Below are 21,507 nucleotides of genomic sequence, written 5' to 3' on the forward strand. Positions count from 1 at the left end.
ACAGCAGGCAGTTATATATTTCAAACAACTTGGTCCATTAATTTAGTTCACATTCACAAAAAATGGTGTGCTAATAATCACTAGTTGAAAATTGAAATGATCTGATAATAGTTAATCAGTTACTAAAAAACAAATCTTAATAATGCCAAATTTGTAGTCTAAAAGCAAAGTTAAGGATAAGAAAAAGGTTTAGGACTCCACTATTGAAGTTACAGTGATCATTATTACATTATGAGCAAAGATCAAAACTTGAATGATTACGTTGCAAAAAGAAAATTAAAGAAACATAACAAAAATGGTTCAGCAAAAGAAAAAGCAGTTATTAATGAATACATTATTTCTCAACAAGAAACTGTTAGTTTTCAAGTTTGAGGAGTGTTGAAGTTAGTCCCATATTAAAGAAAGCAAGGAAGAGCAAAGTAACTAATTATTGGCAGCTAAAATTCTTACTTGTTAGCTCAGAAGGTGTGAAATGAAAGATAAAGAGCAAAAATGCAAGAAGCAGCATAGATGAAAATGAAGAGATCATTATTACTGTTGTGACTGCTAAACTGATTATTCACCCCCCTTAGAAGCAGTAGTGCAGTCAATGAATGGAAGAGCAGTAACATAAAACAAAACGATGAAAAAGCGTGCATGCTTGAAATAAATATGCATTTTTGAAGGTACCAACAGAATCAGAATGTTAGAGGAGCAAGACCAGGCCTAAACCTAATTACTACCCTATCTTCACCTGTGTTTTCAAGCTAATTAAATATACTTTAAGGCCAATGATAGTTCTTTGGATAGAAAACTTTTAAAAGTTGATGAAATGGGAGGGTTTTTAATTTGTATAAACTTTTTTAATATAAAAAAAAGGAGCTTAGAAAGAGTATTACTATAAATAAAATGTTAATCCATGGGCACTACCATCTCCAACACAAGGTAGTTGAATAGTTGATAACAGATTAGATTGATATTCGGCAGAAGTGAAAATTCAAAAGATGGGGACGGATCCTATCACAAATTCAAAAGGTGGGGTTGGTTGACATTGGCATTTCATGTGTTGAAATTGTAAAGGAAGTCATGGCCATATGACGTGTGCCATCTGTCATGCTCATACATACCATGCCATTACACAAAGAAGGGAACAAAGTTAATAATTGTATAAATAAAAACCATATGTACACCACTTTTTATTTTTATTATTGAGATTATGGTGATGTTTTTAAATAATGTGAAAAGTTGGTGTGTTTTTTTTTTTTTTTTTATGGATAATTATAAATCTGAGGCACACAGTTTTGTGGTTTAAAATTTTTTTTTTTTAAAAATACAAATCTGAGAGTCAGATTTGTGGTTTATAATTTTTTTTCCCAAAACTAACCTATCGATTTGCTTATTCTTTAAAAAAAAATCTCAGTCCACGCAAATCTGAGACTCAGATTTCTCTATTATCTCAAATTTGACCCTAAGTTTTGTTTCCAAAAATTTGTGAATTTCAATTTTTAAAAAAAATTTATCTCCGTATTCATAGAAAACACACCATTTTTCCATAATTGAATATAACACATTTTAAACTTCCATAACTCAAAAAATTAGGCTATGTACACTTCAATTGATATTTCTAAGATCACCCAAAAAAATGATATTGGTATCGATTACAGTGCATGGTATTGGTAGAGTCCCCGGGCAGTTTAATTGGCCCAAAACCCCATGCGATGAATTAAGGGAAAAAGATATCATCACATTGTTGCCACAAAGTAGCATTGTGAATTTGTGATCGATATTCAACTGTCCAGCGTAAGGTGGCACACTCCAGGAAAAAAGACACTAATAAAAAACACAACTTACATCCAACTTAAAACATTAAGGTGTCAAGTTAGTGGGTCTCTCATCTTATAAACTCCTCACTCTTCCTTACTTTTTTTGATGTGGGACTAACTCCATACACTCCTCACACTTGCAATACTAACAGTTGCAATACTAACAGTGGGGACACGACGTGGTTTCTGCATTTGGGACTTCGGGGTGAGGCCTGAGGAGGACCAATATCGCGCATTTTCTATGGTGAATGCACGCATGGTGCACGTAATCTTTGGGCTTTGGGGACTCTAGGGCTAATTAAATAATCTGAGTAATGTGGTTAATACTTAATATAAAAACGTTTGGAACTAATTCGGATATTAATGCAACAAAAACTTCTCTTCACAAAAATCCCTTGAAGGCTATGAGAGCTATTAACTTTTAAGCAAAGGAAACTTTCCGACTCCAAATACCAAACCAAAACTAAAAGAAGTATGAGAAATTTCTTTAAGGCTTGAGATCGAATAAATTTCATGCAAGTGGTACCATAGACAGCAATATATACTTGCTTGATTCTACTCAATAATCAAAAAAGATCACGTCCAACAAAATAACATAAAAGATTTGAATCCAACAATAGTTTTAAATCTTCTTAAACAAAATCTGGTAATAAAATACTAGAATAGTTTGTAAACTCGTTTGTCACCCACATTACATAAACAAGTTAGGCTTCTTGGCCTTGTATGTGGTCTTTAGCTTCCTTGTTGGTGGCCTAATCTTCTTGAAGACCAATGGGAACTTAATCTTGGAGTTGTGGAATTGTTTGGTGCTCTCCCTCTTGCAAAGCTTAGCTGGAATGGTGGCAGTCTTGATAATTTGAATGCAGGGGAACCTAACCCTGTGGCGAGAAGCCATCTCATTGTACATCGCCTCAACAGCACCATTTAGAGTGGTGTCACGATACTCCTTATACATATTGTGGTACCCTGTCCGACTTTGATAGCGCAACCAGATACCATAGTTGTTGATCTTGGTTGGGTTCTTCTCAAAAATCTGTAGAACAAAAAGATGATTAACACACACATATACTTAATGCAACAAAGACTGAACAATAAACAGGCCATTGCTAATAGGTGTGTTTCCACTTTCGGAAAATTACATCTAGAAGTAGCATACATCTTTCAAAGAGTACATTTTATATATTGCAATAACAATGATCTAAGCTTCATTGTATATGAGAGGTTATAAAAACAGGAATTTGAACCTATGAAACCTAGTGGAAGTATCCTACCACCATAGATGTAAATAATGTAACACATCAAAAATTCTGTTCATCAGAAATGCATGCCCTACAGTGGATGAGCATAAAGATTTCAAGGGATCAACATCCTTACATGCATTTTTGAGATATAAAGGCAATCAAAGGATAATTTTGCAATGTTTGTGCATTGCAAATAGTTAAAAAAGAAAACATATATATTCGCTACATTTAACATAAAAAAGAACTGGTATAACTCAATAATTCAGCATCTGGAACTAAGATATTTTTCCTAAGCAGTAGTAGAGAACTTTCTTGGTTATTTTTAAGTCATAAAGAAACACGTTTTAGCAGAATCATACATCTCTTTCAAAATGACAAGCGATTCTACCTCCAAAAAACAGCTAATCCAGTTTCGACATCTAAGAACATTTTACACTGACTCCTAAGAGAGATTTTACCTCATTGATGGCAAGGACCTGACCATTGCTCTTCTTAACTTTCTTGAGCTTCCTCAGAAAATACCTAATTGAAATCAACAGGAGAAAGATCTAAACCATGATCCAAACCCGAAAAATCTAACAGGAGAAATAATCATGCAAAAATCTAGATAGGAGGAACAGAGAGAGAGAGAGAGAGAAAGGTTACCAGAACTTGGACTTTGCGCGAACCTCATTGGTAGCCCAGAGCTTCATGCGGTAAATCTTAGGGTGCTGATCTGACTCAGTAGGGAGAGCCCTCCCGACGACCTGGTATTGGTGGAACTGCAAAGCAACAAAGGATCAAAAATCAACTCAATCGAGCAACGTTGATATCGAAATATAGATAGTGCGATTTTGACTCACCCTGAAGGTAACCATTTCTGAGAGTACGTGATGAACGCGAGAAACTCTCTTTCTGGCTGTGGTGTGAGGAAGACGAAGGAACAAGGGGGTTTTAGTTTCGGCTTTTTATATATGAGGCGCCAAGAAACCCTAATTCAGAACACATTGACTCGGAGCTCCGCTGGACCGTTTTCCAGGCCCAAATGTTTTTTTTTTGTTTCATAACAATGGCCTTCTTCTCTTTTGTGACCAGAAACAAAACCCTTTTAAATATTAAATTTATCACTACCAAAAACAGCACAATTTAAAATACCTTTAAAAAATAGGTGAATACTACAATGAAGATTTTATAATTGTCTTCATGTGAATATTTTTTTTTTTACTCTTGGATGATGGATTGTATGGTTAGATTTTGATATTTATAAAAGTGTTGTTTTTGTTTAAAGTGTGGTTAAATAAATAAACCACACTTTTAACCAAAACATTTTCATGAGAAGATATTTTTGCCATCTTCATTTTAGTATCCACATAAAAAAAATATATATGAATCTAAACTATGAAGAGCACGAACACATGCTTAAGATATGACATGGCATCATCGACGCATTAATTTTAAATTTTTATTAGACACAAAAAAAAATGATATAAAGTATAAATCAATTTTTTATTGGTTTTAATGTTTTTCTATTATATAAAATATTTTAGATAATTTTTTGTATTAATAATATATATTTATTTTTAAATTTATTTTAAAAAAATATATTAAAAATAAAGTTGAATACGTCGACACATAATTATATTTGGATATGTTCAAGCATATTTAGAGTAGTATCTTTTTATTTTTTAAAGAAAATGATATTTTTTTTTAAGTTTGTAAAAAATTTAAAAAATACTCGTAAGTTTTATTTTATTCAATTTTATCAAAAAAAAAAAAAAATTTGCATCATTAATTGTATACTTGACAGCAATAATGCTTGGCAAATAAGAGTCGGTAACAAAATGTTGTGTTTGTCCTTGAAAAATTATTTTTGAATAGATTCTAAATTTTTTAAAAAATTAGTTGATAAAAATTGAAACCTTTTTAAGATAAAATAAAATTTAGATATATTTTTATAATTTTTAATTAATTTTAGAGACAAAAAATATAGTGTACTTTTTAATAATTAGGACACAGTTACTCTGTCAAGAACCTAAATATCTACCAACATGGGATTGATTACCAACGGTTAACTAATTACTTCGAATTTAAGTTCCGAGTAAAAATTCTAGGCACTTAAAATTTCATTCCAAGGAAAAAAAATACCTTGAAAATTATGCTGAATTCTTATCCATATAAAAAAAACTAAATTAAATTAAAACATGTGAACAATCCATTTCCATCTAACCCCAACCAAATGAAAAACCACTAGAAACTCTTGTTGTGAGCCTTTTAATTAATAATTAGATAATGCACTAAGCAATCCAAATAAGTTTAGGGAAAGAAGTTAGAAGAAGTTGGATATATTTGTTTTTGTTTTCATTCCAAACTTTGTCAACATGGAAAAATGTTTTTGAGTTGCAATTTACAGGCGCAGCAGCCAATTGCTAAGTGCAACTTTCGCATGAGTTGAAGAGTATGAATTACAAGAAGAAAAGTTCCACAGGTTTTGCAGAACATGCTGTACAGTGAAATTTATGCTTCATGTCCACCAAACAAAATGTCGATGACTCGAGCCAAGGGTAATGGCTATCACAATTATGAGGGACTGTAAATCAAGTAAATAGTCCAAGTGAGCACACGAAAGATCAACTCCAAATAATACTCAATGAAAGGAGAAACGAATACTTGGAAATAAATTCACTGCACAAACGGCGAATTCATGTAACAATTTAAAAAAATTGGAAATATTTGACTCATCATAGGATCAGACAACTAATTTGACATACTAGCAGCATGGGTTCCATATCAATAGTTGTAAGAATGTTCTTCACAAAATAGAATTAAAAACCTAGGAGCATTCTTTTGGAAATTAGGTGTTTGGCATCTAACATCATAGTCCTATTACCCCCAACATATTAGCAAAATGTAATCTTCGCTACTCGTCTTTATGCTGCTTAGTATATGTCATGAAATCAATTTTCCTAAAAGCTTAAACTAATTGGAAAAAATATGAACGGTTATATCTCTAACATGTCCTTTAAGCAATAGCCTTTTCTGGATTTACTTAAATTTTTTGCATAGGTCTTTTTTTCCCTTTTTATTTACCTTATACTGAAATTCTTTCTTTTAGAGTTATTACTTATTAATGATCGAATTCTAGACCTTTAGATCATAGAAGCTCTTATACCATGTCATGAAGTTATTTCTTCTAAAAACATAAGCTAATAGAAGGAGACACATGAATGGTTTTATCTTTAAAAGTATAACGAATAGCCGAGCAAAACGGAAAATGCTGTGGATATTTTTGAGATATTAAAAGTGAAACAAGACGATCAACTTCAGAAGTCTTCTTAGCCCCCTACAGATTATCATAACTCATAAGGCATGACTATCAACCATTATGCCATTAGAGACAACCAGACAACCATAAAACAATGAGCATGAAACAAATACCAATGAACACTTACAACAATTGTGCACGCAATCAATCCAGGCTTTTCTCGGTAATCCACCCGCGTACATAGTAGCAAGAAAGTTCCGAAATACCAGGGAATGCCCCCAAGAAAGAATCCCAGTATAAACCTTATAATACACAAGTCAAATAATTAAAATCATTGGGAAAATAAAGTACAGCCTACGAAAATTAGCTCAGATGTTGTTATATTCTTTTGAATTTCTGCATTCAAGGTTAAAGCATTTAGGAAGAACGGGAGGAGGGTAGGTAGTATATTAGACGATTAAATTTCCAACATTATCATCACAAGAAAACTTAGAGCAGTGGCAGTTGAGCATCACACCAAATGGCATCCAATTAACTTGTTATAATATATCTGCTCCTTGAAGCCAAAATATTTTCCATCTTATTTGATTACCCAAAAGCATTGCAAGGCAATAACATAACTTGTTAAATTGTTTTCAGTTTTTCTTCTTAACAACTAAGTGTCCCATTATACTTAGAGGAGTGCTAGGGTGCCAGCAGGTTTTGTGATTTGTAGCCATCAATTAACCATTATTGGTATTTTTAATAGTGTGAGATTACATCTAATGGTGCGGGATTACTCACTTTTCTTTTGCTGGTTAAATGCTGGCCAGATTTTAATAAAAGTGCTGGCCCTCAGACTTTCTCTTATAGTTATTCGTCATTGCCCTATAAAAGATATAGCAGACCGCTCGATTCCATTTGTCCCATAGGTAACAAGAATGCAGAATGAAGGTATCTAAGGCTAAGCTTGGTAGTTGAAACAAGACAGAAATATAGACACTCTATTCTTGGACAAAAAGTTGCCCAATATTTTTGTCCATCCAGAAAGTAGGACAGAGGAATAGGGACAGAGACACAACTTGTCTATCTCATTGGGTTCGTCCTGAGACACTTGCCAAACAAACAGAGTTGAGGCAAATCATGAAGAAGACAAGTACTAAATCTATACACAAAAGCAGTGATTTGCACTCCAATGCCATTGCATTGGAGTAAAGAGCGATTAAGTAAGGGTAAAGAAAACTCACATGCACCAACCCAGACCAAGTCCGCAGCAAGGAAGACGGCGTTCTCTTATGGGGTGTCCCTCAAGAACAGCATAAACTTGCACAATATGGAAAAAAAAGGTAGTGAGGCCTTGAAATCAATTAAAATAAGTGATGAGATATAAGTGAAATCAGTTAGTACGTGATGAGATTCAATCGCAATTAAAATAAAATTATGTTCCAGCACCTAAATATAAATACTATTCTTCTCTTTAAAATAAAAGCAAATAATTTTGTGCAGCTACTATCATTCTTCGATGAGCAGAAAACGGGAAAACGATAGTCGTAAATTCAGATATTGATGCCAATGAAGATCGTATATGAAATTATTATTATTATGGTTAAGAGTGGAAAACAAGGTAATTAATGAGAATTAAGAAAAATTAAAAAAAAAATGTCATTGTTTGGAGTTATACCGGGAAGGAGGGTGTATCCTTGGTAAGAATTATGGGAGGACGAGGGCTGAGGAGGATAGAAGTTAGCGACGCCTTGAAAGGTTCCATAGTAGGGAGGCATGTTGCCTTCATCGCTGCAGCTGGCGGAGGTGGTTCCTCCAATACCCATCGGAGACAGATATTCAGACCCACACGCTGCCTGTTCTCAATCTCCGACAAATTTTTCCCTTCTCTCTCTCTCTCAAGACTATTTTTTTTTTTTTTGGCCCAAACCTGCTTATTGTTCATCCATCACGAAACAGATGGATCCGTCTATTTTCGTACCAAGCAATAAAAATGTATTTATTTTGTAATTTTATTTTTTGTTTTTGTTTTTAGTATATTTTATTTTTAAAATTTTGTAAAAAAAAAAACAGTAATAATAATAATATTTTTATTTTTTTATAAAATTAAAAATTAAAAATATTAAAAATAAAAATACAAATCAAAACACTCTAATATTTGTTTCCTTAAGAGTCAAAATAAAAAAGAACTTATATATATTGTTATGATAGGTAACCGGAAATTAGTGGGTTGGACTGATGAGGTTGGCCCAATCGTTTGAAGGAGGAAGTCTCCGACTAGGTTTGCGTCAGGGAGTACTCATCCGACTTGTGTGTGTGGATGAATAAGGGGTGGTACCTGCAAAGACACTCCGATGCCTAAGTCAGCAAAGAGTTTTAGTAGGTTTAGAGAGTATTGGAACTTAGAGATACCTGATGGGTGTCAATGTATTTATAGTGGTGAACCAATAACCACCGTTGAAGTAGTTCCACCTTTTAAGGATGATAACCGTCCCTTTATCTTAGGAGAGTTGAGATATGGCACCTGGAAGTGGGTTGAGAGATTTTAGGGACAGTTACTTATTTGAATAAGTGTTATCTGCCAGCTATCCTTCAGTCCCAACTTTCTTGGGGTGAGGTATGTGTTGAATCCGACCTCTTCTGAGGAGGTTGGTTATGTGGGGAGGCCAATCTATGTATTGGGCCTTTTTATCTTTTTTGGACTTGGCCTTAGCGTTGGGCCAGGGTATGAACAGTGCTCCTACTCGAGTCTGATCTCTTTTACTCAAGAGTTGGATTCGAGTATTTGAACTTGGACCTGTAGTCGACGTGATTTAAAACCGACGTGATTCAAATTTCTCAACAGTCGCGTCTAATCAAGCGTCGCGTCCGTTAGAGTTTTCGTATTTACACGTGGGGAGCAGTTATATTGGTAACGACGCGTTCCTTAAATGATTGCGCTAATTTACTTTTATGCCTCTAACGTGTTTATAAATACTTTTTCCTCTTATTGCCTTGTTTCTTTTCTGAAGAAACTTTCTGCCTACACTCTGTTTCGAAAGAAAACTCTTCTTTCTTTGAGTGCCTTAGTTGTCGTCGCATCTGTCCCTCTTCACAAGCAAAGGTCAGTTCTTTCTCTTATCCTCTTTTATTAATGAATGCTATTGTTTGCATGTTTTGTTTAGAGGAGTGTTTATAGCGAGTCTGGCTGTAGACCTAGTGACTTTGCTTTATTGAGGAACCTGTTCTGACCCCTTAGAGACCCTATTTTTTATCCTTTCTCTTTTTTATTGTAGGTTTCGTCACCCCCTTTTTTACTAAAAAGATGTCTTCTCCCTTCTCTGAGTGGGTGGATGTTACTGTTCTCGGGGAAGAACCCTTATTGGACACCAACTATCTCTCTGAACTTCGCGTTCATCATAGCATTTGCCTGTTAAAGGAGGATGAACCTAAGTACGAACTAGTTGCCCTGGGTCCTAAAGATCGGGTCTGTTTTGGGAGGGCTGCTGATGCTGACCTTCATTTCTTTTTCATGTATGAGAGTCTTTTCACCCGCCTGGGGGTGTCTCTTCCTTTCTCTAGCTTTGAGATAGAAGTTTTGAACCATTGCCGAGTTGCTCCAACTCAACTCCACCCCAATTCTTGGGTTTTCTTAAAAATTTACCAGCTCGTCAGTCGAGAACTGGACTTTCCGACCTCTTTGAAGATTTTCTTTTTTCTTTTTCATATGACCAAGCCCTTCAGTGGGTAGAATAATAAACAACAGTGGCTTTCTTTCCGGGCCATTCAAGGTCAGAGAATTTTCAATCTTTTTGATGAATCCTTTCATGACTTCAAAAACTTTTTCTTCAAAGTTCAAGTCGTAGAGGGTCACCATCCCTTTTTCTTGGATGAAAATTCTTCTCCCCGCTTTCCTCTTTACTGGTTAGAGGCCTCACCTGTGGACAAGTATGGCCTGGATGACCTAGATGAGGTCGAGGAGGCTGTTGTGGTATTTTTCCAGGAAGTTTGGGGAAGGGCCCCTTACCTAGAGTTCCTCCAAGGGTCTCCGAGCTTTGTTCGGTCCCAAATAGGTAGATTTGCTGAGTTTGTTGCTTTCCGACTTTGAAATCTTTGAGTTGTTATTTCCAACCTGTAGACTTTTGCTTTGAAAAACTAAATTATTTGTTATCCTTTTTTTTCAGAGATGGTGGAGAAAGCTTCTAACTCCTCTTACCAAAAGGTCCGAGATGCCAAGAAGAGGTCTCGGGCCCGAGTTGACGCCGCTAGGGCTGTTGGCACTCTTCCCCCTCTTCCTCCTCGCAACTTGGGGACCTCCTCTCGTTCCATTGTGGTATCTTCATCTTCTGCTTCTTCTCTTCCTTCTCCTCCGCCCCTATCTTCTCCTGAACCCGAGAAGAAAAAGCGCAAGACTTCTAAGTCTGGTTCTTCTTTCTTTGGGGAAGCTAATTTTGATGGTCCCAAGTTCGTTCGAAACCATATCTATCCTTATACTCGAATTAATATGGATGATACTTCCGTTCGAAACCATCTTAATTGCCTAGTTCAGGGGAGTGTTCGTGCGGCGGGGGTATGTACGAAGCTCCTCGATATTTTGGAGAAGACTCCCCTTAGCTCTTTGGGTTCTACCCAAAAGGTGGAAGAGCTTAAGGGGAAGATTTTCCTTTATCAAGAAGAAGAGAAGAGGCTGAAGGGGGAGGTCACCGAGTTGAAGGAGGAGAAGGATCAGCTTCGGGAGAGGGAGAAGAAATTGATGGGCCAGTGCGCCATGGCAGAGGGCCTTAAGGAGAAGCCGGAGCAGAATTATGTTAGGCTCTTTGGGGAGAACCTTGATTTGAAGAAGGAGTTGGCGGGATGTCGGGATGCTTTCCAGGATCTGGAGGACTCGATAGCTGAGGGTGCAGAGGAGGCCTGGAGGGTCTTTAAGGAGCAAGTCGGGGTTATTGCTCCCGACCTGGACCTTTCTCCTTTGGACCCTGACAAGATTGTGATGGATGGGGCCATTGTCTCCCCTCCCCGACCTGAGACTGCCTCTGACATGAAGATCCGGGGGCAGAGGATAATGAAGTCTCCTCCTCGACAACTTGGGGACCTCCCGAGTTCTTCGGGGGTTCCTCTCAAGGTCCTGAACAATCTGCCCCGTCCTCCCCTTTTGCTGCTCCAACTTCTTTCCCTGCTGATCCTCCTTCTGGTGGCCGTGGTCTTCCTTCTGGCGGTGCTGATCTTCCTTCCAACTGATATTTGGTTATTGGGGCCCGGCCTGTGGGCCTCTTGTTTTTAAACAATATTATATTTGGTCTTCTGATTGTGGCTTGTTCATGACATTTTCTGGCCTTTTATGGCCGTTAACAAAATTAGAAATACCCTTTTTTGGATAAGGGTTTAGTATATCTTTGGTGCGTGCATGCTTTTGACTTTTATTCTATTACGTTTTTTGTAAAAACCTTTTTGATCTTTTGCTTTTTGGAAAAACCTCTTATTTGGGTAGGCTGTGTTTTGCCTGAGTTATGTTTGGATTTTTAAAGACTTGACACAGCTTTTGCCTTTCATTTTTGATGGTTTTTCTTTTATCTCTTTTTGACATTCCTTACTCATTCAAATTTTCTTCATTTGAATTGTTTGTAACTTAGGTTATTTTCGCGATGCATTTGCATTCTTCTCGGTTTGGCCGACTTATAAGTCGATAGATTCCGAGTTTATCATGATCTGCTTTTATAACCTCTTTACACCGACTTGTACCTCGTCGTTTTATCTTGACGACCACTTAGGTCGGTCATGGAATTTTCATGTTTTGTCGAGCTTAAACTCGGTGCGTTTCGTAGAAAAAATAACTTAATGGATTTGACAAAGAGATGTAGGAAAAGATCTTTATTTGCTTTATCAAAGGTACTTTTTTTTTGCTAATAAGGGTTTTAAAAACTATTGCCCCTTAGTCTCCACTTTGATGCCTCGTTAAAAACCCCCTTCAGAAAAACCCTTTCTTTGGGAGAAAACCATGAAGTTGGGAAAAGAGCATATCAGGGAGTGGAGTTCGCTTTTAACTATAGTACCTTTTTCATATTACAAGCATGCCACGACCTAGGTAACTCGGTGCTGTTTAAGTCGGTCACCTTGTAGTAGCCTTTTCCTAAGACCTCACTAATTTTGTATGGTCCTTTCCAGTTAGCAGCAAGCTTTCCTTCCCCAGACTTGTTAACTCCTATGTCGTTTCTGATCAAAACCAAGTCGTCTGGAGTGAAGCTCTTTCGAATGACTTTCTTGTTATATCTGTTTGTCATCCTTTGTTTCAATGTTGCTTCTCTTATCTAGGCTTGTTCTCGGACTTCAGGGAGTAGCTCGAGCTCTTCTTTGTACCCCTGTATGTTTCCAACCTTGTCGTAGAAGCTCACCCTTGGACTTTGCTCGTTGATTTCAACTGGTATCATGGCTTCTATGCCATAAGCAAGTCGGAAGGGTGTTTCTCCTGTGGCAGACTGAGGTGTGGTCCGATAAGCCCATAGTACTTGAGGGAGTTCTTCAGTCCATGCTCCCTTTGCGTCTTGCAACCTTTTCTTCAACTCAGCCAGTATGACCTTGTTAGCCGCCTCAGCTTGCCCATTTGCTTGTGGGTGCTCTATCGAGGTGAACTGATGTTTGATCTTCATACTGGCTACTAGGTTTTTGAAGGTAGAGTCGGTGAACTGAATGCCATTATCAGTGGTGATGGAGTGAGGTACCCCATACCTTGTGATAATTTTCTTGTAGAGGAATTTTTGACTTCTTTGGGCCGTGATGGTGGCTAATGGCTTTGCTTCTATCTACTTCGTGAAGTAGTCTACTCCCACTATTAGATATTTTACTTGTCCAGGCACTTGGAGAAAGGGTCCTAGTAGGTCCAATCCCCATTTTACAAAAGGCCATGGAGAAGTTATACTAATGAGCTCTTCGGGGGGAGCAACGTGGAAGTTTGCGTGCATTTGACATGGCTGGCACTTCTTCATGAACTCGGTGGCATCTTTTTGTAATCTCAGCCAGTAAAATACTGCTCGGATAACTTTCCTAGCTAATGACCTTGCTCCGTGATGATTCCCGTAGATACTGTTGTGGACCTCCTCCAATACCTTGACCGTCCTTGAAGTCGGGACGCACTTCAATAATGGTGTGGATATCCCTCTTTTATAGAGGATATTTTTTACCAAGGTGTAGTTCTGTGCTTTCCTTCGGATTTTCTTGGCCACTTTTTCCTCCTTGGGTAGGATGTCGAATTTCATGTATTCGATTAGTGGATTCATCCATCCGAGGTCTAATCCGGATACTTCAAGGACGTCTTGCTTGACCTCTGTTTTTGCGACAGAGGGCTCCTGGAAAGTTTCTTGTATCAAGCTTCTATTGTTCCCTCCTAGCTTGGAGAGGGCGTCTGCTCGACTATTGAGATCCCGAGTTATGTGTTTAACTTCGGTCTCTACAAAACGCCCAAGATACTCCAAGGTTTTGTCTAGGTACCTCTTCATGTTGGGGTCTTTGGCCAGATACTCTCCGTTTATTTGGGAGGTCACCACCTGAGAGTCGCTGAACACGACTACTTTGGTCGCGCCACTTCTTCTGCCAGCTTTAACCCTGCAATCAAGGCTTCATATTCTGGCTGATTGTTGGAGGCTGGGAATTCAAACTTGAGGGAGACTTCCACTTGAGTTCCCTCTTGGTTGACTAAGATTATTCCTGTACTGCTTTCGACTTTGTTGGAGGATCCATCCACGTATAGTTCCCAGGTAGTGGAGGCTTCCTCTTGATCTCCTGCATATTCTGCCATAAAGTCGGTGAGGCATTGAGCTTTTATTGTCGTCCGAGATTCGTATTTAAGGTCGAACTCGGATAGCTCTATAGCCCACTGAACTATTCTGCCCACAATATCCGTCTTCTGAAGGATTTGCTTCATTGGCTGGTTCGTTCGAACTCTTATTGTGTGAGTTTGAAAATAAGGTCGTAACCTTCGGGAGGCTACAATTAAGGCATATGCAAACTTCTCAAGTTTTTTATACCTTAATTATGGGTCTTGTAGAACCTTGCTGGTGAAGTACACAGGATGCTGTCCGACCTCATCTTCCCGTATTAGAGCTGATGCTACAGCTTTGTCGGCTACGGACAAATACAGGATGAGTTCTTCCCCAATTTTAGGTCGGTTCAGAATAGGAGGTTGGCTTAAAAATCTTTTGAACTCTTAGAATGCTTCTTCGCATTCAGAAGTCCATTCGAACTGCACTACAACAAATATGGGCTTTAGCAACGCCAAAATCTGCAATGCCTTAAAACCGTTCTCTTAGATGGTTTTAGACAACGGTTTTTTACAGTGTTACTGTTGAAGTTCAGTTTTCATTATTTTATAACAACAAAATAAAACCGTTCTTTTTGACTATTTTAAAGAACGGTTTTATAACCGTTACTAGAATTTGGTTTTAAGTAACAGTTTTTTAATGTTGTTTAAATAATTATACAAAAGATACGCTTAAAAACCGTTGCCAAAGTTGCTACACTTTAAAACCGTTCTCTTAGATGATTTTAGACAACGATTTTTATAGTGTTGCTGTTGAAGTTTAATTTTTCATCAAGTTATAGCAATAAAATAAAACCATTCTCTTTGACTATTTTAAAGAACGGTTTTATAACCATTACAATAATTTTTTATTAAGCAACAATTTTTTAATATTTAAATAATTATACAAATTAAAAGATACATATAAAAATAGTTATCTATAAATATTAAATTAGTAGAATACTCAAAAATTATTATTATAAATAAATAACAAATATTATTTATAAAAAAAATAAATTTATAATAAATATTATTTTTTGTTTCATTCTCACTTTTAAATTTAACATATTTTTTACTTTTAAATAAATTTTTGAAAAACTCTTTATAGAACAAAACACGGAACTTTAGTGTTTTTCCTCCTCTACTAGCTCTAAGTCCTTAATTATTAAATAATTTTTTATATTTTAATTATAAAAATTAATAATTATAAAATAATAAAAATTTTATATAATTTAATTTAAATAATTAATATTTTTATAATTTAATACTTTAAAATTTATGAATAAAAAAATTAATTATATCCTAATTTTATTAAAATTAGGCACTCTTAATTCAAAAATACCCAAATCAAACCATAACCTAACCCTAATTTTTATCTAACCCTACTTCTATTTCACACACTGCCCTCAGCACTTCCCTCACCCCCCTCACGTAACACACACCACATACATACACAAAGATAACAGAGAGGAAAAGAGGGAGCCTCCGTCGTGTCGCCACCGTTCAGCCCATCACCGCTGCCATGTTGCCACCGAGCCGCGGGTCACGATGGGAAGAGAGAGAGAGAGGCGCGCAGAGTTCAAAAGGAGAGAGAGAGGCCGAACGCGAGGGGGGAGGGAACCCTCATCGTCGTCGTTCGTGGAGTCTGCGCCAGCACTGTCATCGCTGTAGCGGAGGAGCGTCCCTGTCTCTGCGAGCTGCCGCCATCGAAGCTTCTACTTCTGCTTTGCTGCTTCTGCTGTCACGCCGTCGTCCCTCTAGATATCGCTGCTTCTGAATCCCCTGTCACTAGTTCTCTGCTTCTGAATCCCCTGTCACTGGTTCTCTGCCTCCTCATTGTGGCTCAACCTCTGTTTAGATAACTCAAATGTCTCTTATTCTGTGAGTTTAATTGATTTGGTTTCTATTTTGATTTGAAGAATTTTACAGATTAGAAGTGCAGAAGGAACCTAACCATTGCAATACTCTAACATTCTTGATCCAAATTATTTTATTTATCATCTACACTCAATATTTGTATAATGAAAAGTCCTACTGTATTGTTAAGCTTCTATTAATTTGTTAACAAAGTAGAACCCTACTGTTATAGTTAAGCTTCTACATGAATAAGCTTCTTTCAAAGAAATGGAACATGGCTCAAATATGACTTTTGATTTAGTCCCTTAACTTATTATTTAGTGTTTGTTTTGAGAAAGACTGTGTTGTGTTAGTAAGGGGTTGCTTGGATTTCTTGGACTTTTTAATATTCTTATTTTAATTCCAATTGCCCTCATACTCAATTTTACCAAACTGGAACCTTTTCATACACTTACCCTGAAGCAGCTTGGTCTGATCATTGGCAAAGGTCAGTTATTCATTATTATTAGTAGCTTGACATTGTGGTTTAGTTCTTTTACTTTCATATTCATTGCATAGGACAATAATTTGTGCATTTTTTCCTTTGAATCTACCGCTGCTTGTGCAATCTGATGATGAGAATTTTTTTTTTAAAGGACGAATATATGGCTAAATTTTGCATAGGACAATAATTGGTTTCCATGTTGTGTTGTAATTGAAACCGCCTAATCTAAATAAGTTTGTATTCCTTGGAAGGCCAGTGTGGAAGGAAGCTTGTGCTACTCTTCAAAAGCTCCTTTCAGGTACAAGTTGCAACCTCAATTTGTTCTTTTCTTTTACAAGTAGGACAAGGTGATTTGTGTGGTACAATATTGAAGGAATCTGGGTAGGAAAGAAAGAAAGAAATAAAAATAAAAGGAAAATAATAAAATAGAGAAAAAACGTCATTTATTAGTTGAGCAAACAAACATTCTAATGCCTTAAACGCTACACTGGCTTCTACTTCCATTAACACTTTCACTGGTTTTGTTGGATGGAAATCTTCTTCTTTGTTTCATGGAAATCATCTTCTTTGTTTCCACATTCTAATGCCTTAAACGCTACACTTTCACTCCCTTTCAACCCAAAACTGCACTTCTCCGTCACTTGCTCTGCCTCTTTTTCCGGTACCACAGTTTTTTCTTTCTTCTCATTATGCTCTTCATTTTGTTCAATTTAGCTTCTTTTTCTTTTTTATTTTTCTTTCAGTTCATTTATTTTTTGAAGTGGTAATGTAGCTACTTTATCTGTGTGATAATAAAGGTGACATTGCTGGTTCCTAATAGCATTCAGTTTTAATAAATTTGTTGCTTTAGATAGTGGTGCAAATTGTTATAGGGTTCTAGGAGAGGGTAATTCAGGTATTTTTGAGTCATTGAGATGAATCAATTAATGGAGATTGTTGAATTTGATTGATTGAAAGCATGGAAAAAGAGGGGAAAAAGTTCTGTTAACAATTAACATTCATTTGTATGTTTTACAGAAATGAGTAATACTGTTCAAATTTGGGAGACTGTTATAAGCATTTCTTTCTCTTGATTACTCTTTCATTATCTTGATTATACTCATTTAAGCAAGAGAAATTCATGATTTTTGTGGTGATTTTGTCTTCAGATCCTCTGCTGGTGAAGGCTGCTAGAGGAGAACCTGTTAGTCGGCCACCAGCAAGGATGATTTTGTCTTCATGATATATTTGAGCATTGTTTGTGTATTGACATTTGACAAATCTGTTTGTGGTATCAAATTATCTTCAAATCTTACATTTTGTTTGTGATTTTTTAGTTGGCATTGATGCTTATATTTGCAAGTTACTCCAAAACTGCTGGTTTAAGTCGATTTTGAGGAGCATAGCTATATACTTATTAACAAATACTTGAACGAATGAAACTATATAATACTACGTCTTTTCTCTTAGCTTATTATGCTATACTAGTTCAGTTCGTTGTAATTACTGTGAGGAGCATAGCTATATACTTATTATTGCTTATTATGCTATACTAATTAGTTTAGTGAGATTGTATTATTATTAGTTATTATTGATGGATCACGTGAATTAACCTCAATTTCTTTTGGGTTATTAACTCACCTGGTGTGGAACTTCTTAGTTTATGCATTTTTATTTTAACCAAGAGATTTATTCTTTCATGTAGGTAAGTTCTTTCAACCAAAGCACTCTAGCTTTTCAAGCAAAGAACATGGTCTCTGCTCCCATCCTTTTCATTCTTTCTTTTTCTTAATTCATAATTAAGGAAGATACTAATATACTTGAGTTTTTTCTAACTTAGCCTTTGCTCATTGGGTTCAAGTCAGAACTTTTATAGCATGAAGTATATACTGTCTTTAAATTCGCCAGACAAGGTTGGTACATAACTTTGTGTTTGTCTTTTTAATGCTTATTATTCAGGTATTCTAATTTGCCAAAAATGTTTATACAGATAAAGATCAGATTTAAGATTTTTTCTAATTCTTTATGTGGAGCAGTTACCATTAAAGTCAAGAGAGTCCACTCAAGCTGGGTTACCACACCAACTTTGTTGAAGAAAAATGAAGAAATTGTCACCTTTAGGCTATAGTATTTTTGTATTTTGAAAAATGATGATGATATAAGTAAAAGTAGTTATGACCTAGACTAGTATGATGTTATTTTGCAATGATGATATATTGTGATTGTGGATCTTATAACAATTTTTATAAGTCAAATTTGTTGGTAAATGTTCAATTAGTTTTTTTTAGTAATTTGATTTAAATAGTTTAGATTATTTATTGACACTAAATTAAAAAAAAAGTTAGAACTATTTTTATTCATGAGAAAACTATTGTAAATAAAGAATTATATATTACAAAAAACCGTTGTTAAAAGTCACAAAAGGCAATAGTGTTAAAACCGTTGTCAAAGACAACTAAAAAATGAAAATAGTATTAAAACCGTTGCCAAAAAATGATACTATTGGCAATGCTTTAAAACCGTTGGCTTTGTGAATAATAAAACTACAACAGTTTAAAACCGTTGCCTATCCAGTTATGGATTTAACCCGTTATGTCATGAAAGAGAACGGTTTAAAACCGTTGCTTATCGAGTAACGGTTCAAAACCGTTGTATAAAATTTTCTTTCAAAACCGTTGTCTATGCTAGTAACTTTGGCAACGGTTATTTTGTTACCGTTGCCTTAGGTAAAAAATCGTTGCCTTTGAGCATTGGCAACGGCCGCATATACCACAGGTCAAAAACCGTTGCCAAAGCGTTGCCTAAAGTTTTAGGAACGGTTTTTCAATCTACGGCAACGGTTTTTCGGTCTCTACAAAACGCCCAAGATACTCCAAGGTTTTGTCTAGGTACCTCTTCATGTTGGGGTCTTTGGCCAGATACTCTTCGTTTATTTGGGAGGTCACCACCTGAGAGTCGCTGAACACGACTACTTTGGTCGCGCCACTTCTTCTGCCAGCTTTAACCCTGCAATCAAGGCTTCATATTCTGGCTGATTGTTGGAGGCTGGGAATTCAAACTTGAGGGAGACTTCCACTTGAGTTCCCTCTTGGTTGACTAAGATTATTCCTGTACCGCTTTCGACTTTGTTGGAGGATCCATCCACGTATAGTTCCCATGTAGTGGAGGCTTCCTCTTGATCTCCTGAATATTCTGTCATAAAGTCGGTGAGGCATTGGGCTTTTATTGTCGTCCGAGATTCGTATTTAAGGTCGAACTCGGATAGCTCTATAGCCCACTGAACCATTCTGCCCACAATATCCGTCTTCTGAAGGATTTGCTTCATTGGCTGGTTCGTTCGAACTCTTATTGTGTGAGTTTGAAAATAAGGTCGTAACCTTCGGGAGGCTACAATTAAGGCATATGCAAACTTCTCAAGTTTTTTATACCTTAATTCTGGGTCTTGTAGAACCTTGCTGGTGAAGTACACAGGATGCTGTCCAACCTCATCTTCCCGTATTAGAGCTGATGCTACAGCTTTGTCGGCTACGGACAAATACAGGATGAGTTCTTCCCCAATTTTAGGTCGGTTCAGAATAGGAGGTTGGCTTAAAAATCTTTTGAACTCTTAGAATGCTTCTTCGCATTCAAAAGTCCATTCGAACTGGCACCATTTTCTTAGTAAGGAGAAAAGTGGTAGGGATCTTAATGCTGAATCTGCCAAGAACCTGGAGAAGGCTGCAAGTCGGCCATTCAACTGCTGGACTTCCCTTAAGTAAGTCGGGCTTTTCATTTCTAGAATTGCTTTGCACTTGTCAGGGTTAGTTTCAATCCCCCCTTTGTGTAAGCATAAATCCTAGAAATTTTTTTGCCTCCATCTTCTTAAGTGAATGAGATGGTAGAGAGGTCGGGAGCTTCACCCCCGACCTGGTAGACTTGCTTCAAGTGCCTCTTGCGAGATGACTTTATGAGGTCGCCTCCACCGAATCCCCCCGAGATCATGTCTTTCCGGGGTCTGTGGTGGTGGATCTCTTCGGTCCTCGTTATCTTGCTTCCTCTTGCCATGATGATCCGACCTTTTCACGAGATATCTGTCCAGCCGACCTTCTCTGGCCAGCTTTTCTATAATATTTTTCAGGTTGTAACACTCATTCGTTGAGTGACCATATATCTTCTGGTACTCACAGTAGTCGCTACTACTTCCCCCTTTTTGTTTTTGATGGGTCTAAGGGGAGGTAGCCTTTCAGTATGACAAATTTTCCTATAGACATCTACTAAAGAAACTCTCAGAGGAGTATAGGAATGATATCTCCGACGCCTTTCTGGACCGACTTCCTCCTTTTTCTTGGGCTCTCTCTCTTTCTCTTTTGATGAGTGAGAGATCCCGGATCTCCAAATTGACTATCGGAGCCTAGCATTTTCCTCCATGTTGATGTACTTCTCGGCCCTTTATCGTACATCGCTGAGAGAGGTCGAATGCCTTTTCGAGATGGATTGGGAGAAGGGGCCTTCTCGGAGTCCATTTACTAGGCCCATAATTACTGCCTCTGTGGGCAGGTTTTGAATCTCCAAATACACTTTGTTGAACCTTTCCATGTAGTCCCTCAAAAGTTTTCCGACCTCCTGTTTTACTCCCAGAAGGCTCGATGCGTGCTTTACTTTGTCCTTCTGGATGGAGAATCGCATCAAGAACTTTCGTGAGAGGTCGTCGAAGCTAGTGACCGACCTTGAGGGAAGACTATCGAACCACTTCATCGCTGCTTTCGTCAAGGTGGTCGGGAAAGCCTTGCAGCGAGTAGCATCAGAAGCGTCAGCCAGATACATCCGACTTTTAAAGTTGCTTAAATGATGTTTTAGATCAGTGGCACCATCGTAGAGGTCCATATCAGGGCTTTTAAAGTTCCTTGGAACTTTTGCCCTCATTATTTCCTCGCTGAACGGGTCTTCCCCTCCTAAGGGAGAATCTTCTCGGTCGCTGCGAGAGTTTCGACCTTTAAGAGCAGACTCTAACTTCAGGAGCTTTTCCTCAAGCTCCTTTCGTCGCTCAATCTCGTTCCTCAAATTTCTCTCTCCCTCTCGTTGTCATTCCAGTTCGTGTGAATCGTCCGCCATTACTGGTTGATCTCTCGGGTCCCCGGCAACGACGCCAATGTTACGATGGGTAACCGAAGATT

At 37.2% G+C, this 21,507-nt stretch overlaps 3 protein-coding genes and 1 long non-coding RNA gene across 5 annotated transcripts; 1 reads left to right on the top strand and 3 right to left on the bottom strand.

The window, feature by feature from the left end:
- Nucleotides 1-2,330: 2,330 nt before the first annotated feature.
- LOC107622440 (large ribosomal subunit protein eL20) lies at nucleotides 2,331-4,111 on the bottom strand. The gene is made up of 4 exons (XM_016324320.3): nucleotides 3,886-4,111; nucleotides 3,689-3,804; nucleotides 3,502-3,565; nucleotides 2,331-2,835 (listed from the first exon to the last, which is right to left on the bottom strand). The coding sequence occupies exons 1-4, from the start codon at nucleotides 3,898-3,900 to the stop codon at nucleotides 2,494-2,496; spliced, it is 537 nt and encodes a 178-aa protein (XP_016179806.1). The 5' UTR covers nucleotides 3,901-4,111; the 3' UTR covers nucleotides 2,331-2,493.
- Nucleotides 4,112-5,348: 1,237 nt separating this feature from the next.
- Nucleotides 5,349-8,237, bottom strand: LOC107622441 (large ribosomal subunit protein eL20z). The gene is made up of 4 exons (XM_016324321.3): nucleotides 7,945-8,237; nucleotides 7,511-7,586; nucleotides 6,472-6,586; nucleotides 5,349-5,609 (listed from the first exon to the last, which is right to left on the bottom strand). Exons 1-4 carry the CDS (start codon nucleotides 8,090-8,092, stop codon nucleotides 5,544-5,546), a joined length of 405 nt encoding a protein of 134 aa, XP_016179807.1. The 5' UTR covers nucleotides 8,093-8,237; the 3' UTR covers nucleotides 5,349-5,543.
- Nucleotides 8,238-15,474: 7,237 nt separating this feature from the next.
- LOC148578934 (uncharacterized) lies at nucleotides 15,475-18,621 on the top strand. Of its 2 annotated transcripts, XR_015902702.1 has the most exons (5): nucleotides 15,475-15,915; nucleotides 16,632-16,673; nucleotides 18,060-18,107; nucleotides 18,195-18,267; nucleotides 18,391-18,621. It is a non-coding gene; the product is annotated as an uncharacterized LOC148578934 (long non-coding RNA). The 2 variants fall into 2 exon arrangements; XR_015902701.1 differs by lacking the exon at nucleotides 15,475-15,915 and having other exon boundaries at nucleotides 16,535-16,673.
- Nucleotides 18,622-20,782: 2,161 nt separating this feature from the next.
- LOC148578935 (uncharacterized) lies at nucleotides 20,783-21,256 on the bottom strand. Its single transcript, XM_088501953.1, has one exon. The coding sequence runs from the start codon at nucleotides 21,254-21,256 to the stop codon at nucleotides 20,783-20,785; it is 474 nt and encodes a 157-aa protein (XP_088358079.1).
- Nucleotides 21,257-21,507: the final 251 nt, after the last annotated feature.

This window comes from Arachis ipaensis, chromosome B10 (assembly GCF_059453495.1).
Source record: "Arachis ipaensis isolate K30076 ecotype BB chromosome B10, ASM5945349v1, whole genome shotgun sequence".
Taxonomy (NCBI): domain Eukaryota; kingdom Viridiplantae; phylum Streptophyta; class Magnoliopsida; order Fabales; family Fabaceae; genus Arachis; species Arachis ipaensis.